This window comes from Bombus huntii, chromosome 16 (genome assembly GCF_024542735.1).
Source record: "Bombus huntii isolate Logan2020A chromosome 16, iyBomHunt1.1, whole genome shotgun sequence".
Lineage (NCBI taxonomy): Eukaryota > Metazoa > Arthropoda > Insecta > Hymenoptera > Apidae > Bombus > Bombus huntii.
In genome coordinates, this window is record NC_066253.1 from 6,136,665 (window position 1) to 6,149,526 (window position 12,862).

At 33.3% G+C, this 12,862-nt stretch overlaps 1 protein-coding gene and 1 long non-coding RNA gene across 2 annotated transcripts in view; one reads left to right on the forward strand and one right to left on the reverse strand.

Moving 5' to 3' along the window:
* The window catches only part of LOC126874182 (hepatocyte nuclear factor 4-gamma), a 49,478-nt gene extending 37,986 nt beyond the window's left edge, over positions 1–11,492 (reverse strand). Inside the window, exons 1-3 of the mRNA XM_050635903.1 lie at positions 11,331–11,492; positions 10,217–10,370; positions 10,006–10,149 (exon numbers count right to left, since the gene is read on the reverse strand). Coding sequence (XP_050491860.1) covers positions 10,006–10,069 — 64 coding nt within the window. The 5' untranslated portion in view covers positions 10,070–10,149; positions 10,217–10,370; positions 11,331–11,492. The remainder of the gene's footprint in view (positions 1–10,005; positions 10,150–10,216; positions 10,371–11,330) is intronic.
* Positions 11,493–11,906: 414 nt separating this feature from the next.
* LOC126874230 (uncharacterized) lies at positions 11,907–12,517 on the forward strand. The gene is made up of 2 exons (XR_007692696.1): positions 11,907–12,020; positions 12,129–12,517. It is a non-coding gene; the product is annotated as an uncharacterized LOC126874230 (long non-coding RNA).
* Positions 12,518–12,862: the final 345 nt, after the last annotated feature.

Here is a 12,862-nt window from a genome sequence, read left to right on the forward strand (position 1 = left end):
CAAAGTTACATAAACGATTAGATACTTCAACCACATTTCTATTTAATGTCGAACATTATGGAAATTTTACGTCAAGTTTTTCTCACGGATTTTATAAATACATAATCTTACTGTACGCACATTAGTATGTAAGATTTATATATAGAACGTCACGCCAATTATAGTACAATAGATACGGGGCTGAATTTGTATAAAAAAAATTAATCGAGATCTAAATATCTTGCCGATTGAATCGCGATTGCTGGGATATCGCGGCCTTAAACTTAAAGACGTGCGATTGGTTTTATAGATTACTTAGCTCGCGTGTTATTTATGCAAAATTCAAATTTTTATCAACGCAAGTAAAAAAAGATCGCACTAAAATAGAAGTTTAATAGACGTATACTAAGGTTTTCCCGACGTCATTCTGGATATTTTTGCATATTTAACTTTTTCATAAGTATTTTTTTATAGACTTTCGTAACCAAATTATTTGAAAAAATATGGAGGAAAAAATTGCACACAAGGACAAACGTGACATGTGCACTGCATCTAGAAATGCTAAGGTATTATTCTAAGACGAATAGACTTATATTAGGAAAATGAAAAGTAATGTAATATTAAGTATACTAAAGACAAGCAACGCTATGCTCCAATAACTAACTGCTAATAGAATAACTTCTGGCAGAACACACAACACCTTCTAACATAAATTAAGAACAGATATACATGAAGTAATCACTTGAACGTATTAATTCGCTAACTAACTAGTAATTAACTAATTATTTACCAGCCAACAACGGTAATTGTAGCAAATTAAACATGTAAATACTACTTAGATATTTATATATGTAGAAAATTTCATTGTGGTCGCTGTAATACCTTATCAGGGGATGTGACCGAAAAAGAATGAATAAATAAATAAATAAAAATATTAATCTGATATTAAAATTAAAAAAAAAAAATTAAATATTTAGCTTATTCTTTTCTTCTTGAGAATACTTCAAGATTTCACATGTATTATTTCAAAAACGAAAATAAGATAAGGGAACACTCTACATGTTGCGATTCGAAGATTGCTTGTACTTATCATGTTTCGTGTAAAAGATCTGTATTAGGAAATGTGAATTGGTATCATCATCAACTTCAAAAATATTCATGTTAAATCGATCAAAATGACATACTTAAATCGAAAATATAATTCGAATAGGAATATCAGAGATGGAAAGCTGTTTTGAACGAAGTAAACGAACATCTTGATAACTTTTTTTCGGATAAAATCAGGTTGGATATCGTTACACGTCGCGGAGATTACGCTGTTAACGATTTTAATATTTGCAATTAATTGTTTGCGCGAATTTCACAACTAATTACGCTCGCTGTGAGAGACGCATACGATAATTTTTATGCGCGTAAAAATTACTTGACGATATAAAAATTAATTGCGCTGGTGACAAGAATTAACGACAAGAAGAAAACGTGAACTTTATCAGATGATAAGAAAAGTTGACCCAAAGTCTTTTTGAAGGGCTTTTCAAGGTCATCGATATTTTCTCCCATATCAGCGCTTGCTTTTTTGTAACGTAATATTGTAGTCGATATCGGAACAAGTTCAACGATCCTTGACATTACGATCTTGAAGCGACTTTGAAGAAAGAAGAAATGAATTTACAGCGGTACAACATAAGAACGGCGTAACTATCTGTAGAAATAGTAAAATTAGTAAATATTCAATTGTTCTTTCCTCTGTCACTTAGGTTCTTCACTTACTACATCGACCCATTTGAGTCATTAGCAACCACACATTACCTAACAGTAATTACTTAAGATTACGTGTCAGAGTATGTGAACAGAACTATACTGATACGTTTCAAAAATATCCAAACTTTACGATGCCAGCGGTTTCTTAAGATTTTCCTTCGCCCGATAGAATCTTCTTTCCCATTGATATTTCTGGCAAGATGCGACGGTGTGTCCCACTGAGTTTGTTACACCGCATCCACTAAGTATTGCCTGGTCTTCTTCTTTCAATAAGTACGTAAAATTTGCATAACCAATCCTTAGTCTAGATAAGGTCACTCGATATTTCCTATCAAACAATAATGCACGACTCGTTTGATAAGTATCGTTTTTAATACAATGTATATTGTATATAGTGCATGAACCTTCCCACGAATTGTTCCAACGATCATTAAGAATTCTGTGAAATGATTTTAGAGCCTCTTTATGACAGACCGACGTACCTGGTTTACCCACTCTGTCCCTTGTGGGTTAGCTCTATGGCGGTATCTTCAATTTCGATATGAGATGTGGTTAACAGGATTTCAATGGCTCGTCTGTTTAACAGACTTTTCAAAATGTTCTTATCGGTTATGCTTATCAGTAATCGTAATTAGTTTAGTAATTGGATTTCCCCATTTGGTAACGTCTAGAGCTGAAAGTATAGAATCGTTTTACACGTTGGAAATATTGTAATTCAGTAGATTTAACAAAGAAAACAAGCGATTCGAGCTATTAATAACGTCGTTTTACGATGTAATATAAATCGCTAAGCGTAGCTTCCCGGAAAAACACATCGCCCAGAGCGATTGGAGTTTAACGAATTTTGGATCATGAAATGGCTTCTGGTTTACATTTATTCGTTTCGAATAAATGTCAATTGTAAATGTTAATGAATATTATTCGATAATGTATTTCGTCCTTGTTTGAAAGTGTTTGAGACTTGGAAAATTATAATACAATTATAATTATTATTATAATAATTATACACATTCTTAAGATTATAATAATTTAATAAGATAATAATAATAATAATAATTGAGATTATAATAACTCTGAGGATTATAAATAATAAACAAGTAAATATTTAGAAAACTTCTTTGTTCTTTGTATTGTATATGTCGTATAGTTAAATGAAGCGTCCAGTTTAATCATCGAACAGAAAGGCGAAAGAAGCGCAGGGGAATTGTTGAAAAAGAAGGAGGAAAACCTCGAATTAACAAATCGTGACACGTTTCGAGCGCATGGCGAACTGAAGGTTGCTTACAATAAAGTTTATAAACGAAGAGGTCACGCGATAACCCTGGAGAATGTCCGCCACATTGATTATGCTTGCGTTCTCCAACATGGCTCTGGGCAGCTAATTAGCTTGCATCTTTTACCTTCACGAAAATAGTAAATAAGAGAGTTATTTTTACCCTGAGAGTCGTTAAATATGAATTCTCTTGAATTTTGATCCAAACACATCGTTTTTTACTCGTCGATTAAAAATGATTATCCGGAGACCAGCGCGGAGGTGATGTTTTTCAGAAGTTCAACAGTTTTTAGAAGTCACGAAGGAAGATGTCTATGTGAATAATTAAATCAGTATGACGAAAGAAGTTGAGGAAATGGCAGCAATATGGAATAAATCTACGAGAATATTGCGATGATATGAATTTTATATTTAGACTTTAATATCATTTTGTAACTCTAGACGCGTGGCTACATAAATCCGAAAGATAGAAAATATTTTCAACGTCTTGAGAAAATGATTTAACATAAAGCTGGAATTAACATGTTTTCTCTCAGACTATAGAGATCGTATAACGATGAAAACAAACGCAATTAAGTGAAAATGACCTACAGGGAATGGCAGAGTTGGATACATAAGTATAAAATAAATTCACCTTTTCTTCCTGCTATTAATTGATCGTCTTCGACTCTTCTCTACGAACGGTTCACTTTTCTCGAAGTTTCTGCTTACAGGTATCGTAGACACGAAGGTAGGAAAAAGTAGATCGCAAATAAAGCAATGCTTTAAATTTGTAACGATAAAGCAAAGCTTAAAAATTATACAGTATCTTATTAAAATATAGTGTCTCGTTTAAATGACAAAGCACCTCAAAGTACCACATTTATCAATAGGTAAAGCAATGCCCTACCTACGTTCCATTTTTTTAATTATATTCATAAAAATGTGAATTTGAATAAATATCCACGATCTGCTGAGAATACCTCACTCGCAATAGGCTTCGTCTGATTTGAGGCATTGCATGCGCGAAGCCAAACCTCAGAGAAAATTGTAAGTACGTGTGAGCTTGAAAAAATATTGTAAAACCACGACCATTTTCAAGCTGCGAGGGGGAAATTAAATAAAATGATAATTCTGTCGCAAAACATGAATTTATACAAAATTCCTTTGCATGTAATGCAGCTTTCGGTAAGTATGCACAAAAGAGGGCCTCGACTCCAATGACCTTAACCTTGAGATACATTATAAAGGGAAAGGTCCTGAGCAGTATGTACTCTGTCTGAGGCGTGAAACGATCGTGATTCGAAAGTTAGGTTACGTTAGGTTAGGTCTTTTAAAGAGTCTGAGAGCTTAACCCTCCCTACTTATGAATGGAATCTAACCTAACCTAACCTAACCTGACCGCATCTCATCGCTAGTGGGGTCGCAATCCTATGGTAATTTCATTTTTAACCACTTATATCGAAGTAAATGTAATCTAACAAATACCATTTCCTATTTTATTTTATCTTAACTTTCGAACCAGGATTTCCGATAAAGTGCATGTTGCTCAGCACCGTCTGTAACATATCCGAAATGTAATAAAATTGCTGTTGACGTCTTCTTTTCCGCACAATTACTTGGCAGTTTTTTAAATAATTCGGATCATGATTTCCATCGCGTATATTCATCTCGACTATCTTTAAAATGTAAGATAGAAAGATTGAAACAATACATGTTTTAGACAATAATGTAATTGAGTTTCATATAACGTTTATCCTACTCCATCGTTATTTTTCTTCTTCCAGTTTCTTGAAGACAACGACTTAGCACGATAAACGTTATCGATCAAATCAGCTGAAACATATCTGAATTAAGAGGATTATACGGTAATCGATATCCTTCTGAAAGTTATCGCTGCTACTCGCCAAATAACAACTGGTAATTCACGATAATACGATGGTAACATGTGTTCATTGTAGTTAACGATACTACAAGTACTAACTTCACATTTAGTTTCCTTGCTTATAATCTACACGAATTAAAATCTAATTTTAATGCTAACTAATTTTACATTTAACGTTCTATCGCTGTTATCATAGCGATCAGTAAACTGTCATTAGTAGTATTAGTGGAATTAGTATCTATTGTAGGGAAAAGGGGTCTAAAATGAAATAACAAATATTTTAACAGAGATAGAACGGAATCCGCGATTTACCAATGTTTATCAAGGAAACCAAATTATTCGGAAAATCCGTACAATATTGATATTTCGTACACGATATATCCTCTTACAGCGTGGTAATAACTTTGTAGGTACGAGATTGAACACCAGTTAAAAACAAGAGAAGATATATTCGTATTGGAAACTTCCTTCGTTCATCAGATGATTATCGAAATTGAGCACGTTATTCACAAACGAGTAATCTAAAAAAGGAAGATACTAAATGGAAAAATTTATCTAAAATTAATCATGAAATTATCACTAATCCTCATAAACACCAAAATAGTAAATACACACTGACTATCAAAGATTTTTCAATGAATCAGAACGCTTGCCCTATACAATTTTCCACTATTTTCCCGTTTACCAATAAAATGCCGTCTATTGCTTATTTACTGGCTATAATCGGAACAGATCTGAAAAGTAAACTTTTTCATGAATCAAGGTTGACTCTATTTCTAAACAGTGATAATTTGAAAAATTAATGACACATATCGGCTGACAATAAGATAAAGAACTTATGTAAAATATAAATGATAATTCGTCTTAGAAAGATAGCTATGGTGGTTAAGTATGGGATATTCAAAAAGTTATGTGTAGCGATAAAAATATCTATGTATTATAGTTGTAGAATGTCGTAGAACGTAGACATAAGACGAGAAAGATCTTTTATATTGTTAATTATATATGTTAAAATATGTAAAGGCTGACGAAAATATTCGAGCCTTACGTTGCAAAAAGATTTAGCACATTCGAATGGCAACCATAAATTTCATGTTCCATACAACACACGTGATAAAGGTTTTTAGAAATGTTTGATTACTTTCCTGAATCGCTGAAAATATCGTCCACTTTTACCAATAGCCTGTACATTGTGTGTATTCCTTCTTACACCGAACGATTATTTAAAACCTCCTCTGTTAATATTAATGTCGCTACCTCTAACAAAATGAATTTACTTTGCTGACGCAATTGCAGCGTAGAAAGATCCTAAAATATCTAGAGAAACTTCAAAACTTCATTTGTTTACGCCAGAATAATTTGCAGAGATATTTCAAATAATACCGAGTGGCAGATATTGATAAGAGCATTTAATTAAAAATAACTGCAAAATATCGATAAAGCGTCTACCGATGTAGATTAGGGTAATGGTAAATCCGATGTGGAGATTATACTTTTATTTTGTGTCTATGAAACTTTTTGGAAGATGCGAACATTTGCCAGCCTTGAGTGCAAGTTTATTCTTAGGTAGAAAACCAGGTGTAGAAAAATAACGAAATACCGAACGTTATTCACGTAGAGGCACGTGAAAAGGATTTCTAAATTTATTCGTAAAAGCAGAAACTAAAAAGCAGTCTACAAAAGCTGGCGTCCGACGCTAGAATAAGATGACAAATTGGTGTCGAGAAGACGTAAATATTAATATTTACCTGTGGCCAGGAAAACAGCATATGTTCGTCGTATCGTAATACAGACAGTCAAAAGAACTATAATTTTTGCATCACAGACGAGATTAGAAGCAAATCATGACTTATGTCACTATTAGCTAACATATTACTAATATCTGGTATTTGCCTAAATATAATAAATAATTAGGAAAAATTCTTTGCTAAATGTAATGATGACTTTCTCAACTTTTATAATTCATATGTATTTCCTTTCCTATTTCATAAAGTAACACTGGGATTAAGAATTTTTAGTTCTTTTTCCTCGTTGCTTTCTGAAAATTTTACTTGAACAACGTGGAAGTTATTGCAAAGCTGGGAGGTTTGAAATTTGTTAAGAAAAAAAATGTAAGAAGCTATGTTAATCAATTTTGTGAGTTGGATAGCATAGAAATGTGACAATGTCGCAAACACTGTCTTTTAAAATTTGGCTTTCAGAATCATTGTGTCTGCATTGCTCAAAGTACTCAACATTCGTCCATGATACAGTAGCTTCAGGTGCAGATTTTCATTGCAAAGCTGGGAGGTTTGAAATTTGTTAAGAAAAAAAATGTAAGAAGCTACGTTAATCAATTTTGTGAGTTGGATAGCATAGAAATGTGACAATGTCGCAAACACTGTCTTTTAAAATTTGGCTTTCAGAATCATTGTGTCTGCATTGCTCAAAGTACTCAACATTCGTCCATGATACAGTAGCTTCAGGTGCAGATTTTCATTGCTCTTTATATATTAGCAATTAATAAATAGAATCTGGAACGCAATTTTTGTATTCTTCATTTTATTTCTTAGGGAGATACCAATACTCATCTATACCAAACTTCGATGCTGAACGTCCTCCTCAATATTCTCCAAAGACCTACTTACGCTTATACATATTTCATAATCGATACCTTTATGTATTGGAAAACGCCAGAAGCGTTACAAATCATTTCAAACTTCTGTTCAACTCGAACAAAACTTTTCACTGGGGTGAATACATTAATGTATGAATAGAAGTATGATGGATTTGAATAATAAATATGAATAAGTACGTAATTATGTAAAAATGAACGTAACCAAGACACTTATTATGACTAAAATTCCATCGTTACGTAAATGTTATCATTGCTTTTTTGTTGCCATAAAACACAAAAATCTAAAGTGTCCTAAAAAGAATGATACAATATCAAACGGCGGATGAAGATACAAGAGAAAATATAATTGACTATGAAAATTATTTACACGTTATTACCCTTACTATGTAATGAATTTTAACTCTGCTGTCCTCCTCGGTTTTATGACCCAAAATGGTTGTTATATTTCAATAGATATTGTTAAAATATACATACACTTTAGACATTTGGTTTTATTGTTCCAGTGAACTGTTATATCTTTTGTGTATTCCACGCTTTCCATAAATAAAATAGAAGATGTCTGAAGAGATGCAAAGGTGAAGAAGAGGCGAGGAGATCTGCAAAGTTAATCAATTAATAGCATTTCAAAGTATCGTACAATGTCCAACAATACACCAACTCCAAGTTCAAACTGTAAAAAACCAGAGTTTTACCAAACACAAGTACATTTATTATTCCAATAGTCATTGAAAAGGTACAATTATGCAGAATGGGCGACACCTCACCTGATTTCAATAATCATAAAGTATGTTGTCAACAACCCTTCAAATTCCAACCATTTAGAAACAACAATTTCACATGCACCAATCTAAGGATTGGTCGTCGATGATACCGTGTATCGATAAACGTGTCCGAAGCTTGGATTTGTTTAAGGTAAAGAGGGTGAAGACGAAGACGAATTGCAATTCAGCTTGGCTGCTGCGTAGCCGAGGGTCCACGGGTTATCTTGTTCGAACAGAGCAGAGCGATGGAACTTTATCATTCGCGAGTCCCGCTCCGTTTCACACAGAATTTTTACGAGACACACGTCTGACAAGCGAACGTACACTTACACCAATGGCATGTCTATGTTAATTGCATAACCGTGTATCGATTCACACCGCTAACACTTTCATAATTAATGAAACTCGTTAATGGCTATTAATACCGTCGGAATTATATTTTTTACTATCTTTCGGGCTTTAAGATGGTTTTGTATACCAACAAGCCTATAAATAAGCGCGTTTCATAAATATAATCGGTGTTTGATTTAGTGTATTAGCGATTAGTGTATTAACGATTTCTATACAACGATGTATATTATGGAATGAAACTTACACTACAACTTCTGTCACTAACTTCCGGTAAAAGTAATGTTTTATTTTAATAAGACGATTAATACTTTCCAGATTCTACACCATACCAGTTATACCGATGTTTCGACATAAGTAATTTAAATTTATTGTATAAAAAGCTGATTCACACGTACTGCATTCAATTGTTATTTTCCTTATTAATTTGTTACGGCGTCTTCTTCTGAGTTGTCTAATATGTATGGTAGCGTTGATGGAATGAAAAATGCTGAATTGACAGAAAACATCAACTCGCATATTTAATTTAGACATAAGTATTCGTTTTGATAAATAGTTTGAATTTATAATATAATTTATTCGTTCTAAGGAGGTAATTATTATTGCACTTAGTCATTCATTGATTCGATGTCTACTAAAACTAAGCGATGCCGATTAATCTATTAAGGACCGAACGGTCATCACTAAACTTGGGACATTTATACATTTACGGAAAATTTAAAGATGTAAAAATACACAGGATTTGTATAACAAATAAAAATGTATGAAACATGCGTAGTATTCGCTGTAATATTTGGTGAGTGAAGAACATCTCTGTTTAGATTCCAATTTTCTCATTGTGCCCATAAAAATTCGCATAAGTATCCGTAGGCTACTTATCACATGAAACAGCCTATACTTATATCCTTTAAAACATAACCTATATGTACGATATAGACTATATTTATATGCTTTAAAATATAACCTATATATACTATATAGACTTTATTTATCTACTTATTTAAATATTAAATAAGTTAAATATTAACTTATTAAATATTTAATCTACTTATATTTTAAATATATTTTAAATATTTTATCTACTCGATGAAAAGAGAAAAAGGAAAAAAGAAAAAGACGGTCTTGTTAGAAAATAGATGTGTGTACATCTGTATTGTACGAGCGAGGAAGTGAAAAAGAGGAAGACAAAAGGAAAACGCCATGAGACGAGCGCGTCGCGTATGTATTGAATGAACGCAATAAAACAAATTCATCCCTGTTTGAGATGTACAAGTGAATAGAGCAGTGTACGTTAATACTTCAAGTTATTCTGTTATGTATAAAATACTTATTCTGTTACATATAAATGTTGTATTTAATAAAACATTATATCATTACTTTAACAGGTCTTAAAGTTACTCACCGTACGCGGAGGGGGAAGAAGAGTTTATCGATGGTCCTTCGGTATTCTGCGGCTGCTCCTCCATTTCAAGGTCACCGGAGATGCACTACACATCTGCGCATGCGCGATAGTTAACCCGCCAACGAATGTTTCACGTGATTTTACCTTCGAACCGGCAATCGGTCAGCGAATATTTCGGAAATATGTCTGCTATGATATAGCAGATATTTACTTTTTTCCTGACTTGTTATCGTCCAGAGACGCTTTGATTTTTCTGTCTTTCCTCTCAATCGTTCTTCTTACTTCTTTTTTTTCTTTTTTTCTTTTTTTTTTTGGTGGAGATTAGACAGCAGCCATGTTGACACGCGGATGGGGGAATTTGTTATCTGGAACAGAAACGAACGGGTGGTCAGATTGAAACGAATTGCCCAATGATTATTCGTTTATTGTATTAATTATAAACAAGCATAGACTAACATACGTAAAAAGTATAGAAAACAAAATACAGTTTCGTAGGAGAAACTGCTTGGAGTATGCATGCATAAATATTTCTCTAAATTAGCGTGGAACGTCTTGTATTATGGACAAAATGATCTGTAAAAAGAGAAGCAAGAAAGACTTGGGTCACTGATCGGGTCAATGTTTTGGACGAATCAATGCCAGCTGTAAAAAGCAATCGATTTAATCGCACGAAAAAACCTTCTGATACACGTTCCTTGATCCCAATTCTTCGTTGTTCTATCGTCGAAAATTATTCTAGGCCAAATAGTTTTCTTTCATATTCCTTCCTCTTATCGTAGACAGAACGGAATATTTGGCACAAATAAATTGAATTATTATTATTTTTGTACATCGTGTTTATTATGATAAACACGATTATAGTACCAATAACACTTCAGAATGTTTTGGGTAATACATATAGTATGGATATAAAAGTTTTCTATGGTTCGAATACTTTTGAGAGCCAGTGTATATCTAAATTTTTTAATCATTATTTCGAAATTTTCTTTACTTACAGAATTTTCAATCGAAATAGATTTAAATTTATTATTTCAATAATCGTGACGAAACAGTTTGGATAGAAAATTTATTCATAATTTATCCGTTGATATTCGAGGTACCAAAGGGAATTTCTAATTTAAAGATCGAGTATAAAATACAGATGTGCTTTGAAAATTGCAGGTTTTACTAATATTATCGTGACGGTCGTGTCTCACTACAGCGCTAATAAAATCTCAGAATGTTTTATATAATACACACAATATATGCATAAAATTTTTGTTCCAGTACTTTTCATGGATAATTCAATATCAATAGTCTATTGGTTCTCAAACCTCGATATGTACCTATAACGCCGATGAAAAGAGCGGCGTCCCCTCCATGTTTTAAATGCTACACACGTGAATCCATCAGAGGATTCAGTAAGTAAACGTCGATCCAATGCGATCAATTCCGAAGTAAGCTGCATCGATAAGAAGTACCATTGGCAGCAGGCAATCGTTTTCCCAGAAAAGGACGAAAAAAGAGCGTAATTCATTCTCACTCGTCGTTCGCGTGGTCCCCGTCATATCTTGTTAATAGTGAAACAAATCCACTGTCGTATGCGACGAGGCCGATGAATACACAAGAAATAATGGCGATACGCGCAAGCGCACCGTCAATTCACGGCATGACGCGCATGCGCAACATCGACTTACGGCGCGCGAAATGAAACGACACTATGCGCTGGCGCTACGTCAATTCACGGCGCGGGCAAAACGAAGCGAATCATGCGCATGCGCAGTATCGATTCACGGCAGGTGAATCCGATCAGCCGGAAAGCAATCGCACTACTGTTGTGTTGACCGTCGCCGGCGTTCGACGCGCCTTTAAGTTGCGCGCGTGGGGACAATGTCATTTGGTTTCCTGTTCCGTCTGTCCACGTTTCACTTGGACATCTCATTAGAGCATGTATGTACGTTCGCTAGAATGGCTAGAACGCTACGCAGTCGAGCGTCACGTGTGCTGTGCACGAATATCAATTGAACAGCTTCTACGTAATATTGAATTAGTATCCACCGATGAATTTACACGATCGCATGTGGAACAATGTTTACATATTCAACGTTGCATTTAAGGCTATATCAAATTAATTTTCGTTGCAGGCAAGATGAAACACGCTTATGACCTCCTTGTGTCGATGTTGGCTGATTTAGATTGTTTATAAAAGGATATAAGATTTTATGATTCTGTTAATGATTCAGGGTATCGTATATATGTACTGAAATTTTATTGATTAGTATGGCGGTGTTGTATTAGAATCATTAACATGAACATTTGTTAACTTTAATTTGTTGATAATAGATCAAGATTTCAACGAATTTTTTTCATTCGAAGACATTACAGACAAAATAGACGTTTATAATTATAATTAATGAATTCTCTCTACATGTATGTTAAACAATGTTGTATGTTATATGTATATTTAGTGTATATGTGTAAGTGTAGTGTCTCGAAACAATTAAAAATAACTTTATACGTTTCTCCTTAACAAGTTGCTATATCACTATAGTAACTTTATAAGGATAATGAGACCATTTAGAAACTAAAGCTAAATTAACGGAGAAGATTTAGTGGTATTCCTTTAATCCTATTAATTGATTCGTGTCGATCCTATTTATTTTTACTAAATCCTATTTTACTAATTATTTATACTAAAGACACCATTATGTCATTGCATTTTTATTATAGCAGAGAAATTTACTATTCAAAATATTTTCATTGAAATCTATAATTATACGAAAAATTCTTTAATTTTATTGTTCTATTATTATTGTAGTTCCAGCTAATAATAATAATAATATCTTATTTTATAATAAACGATAGTAACTGTATTACG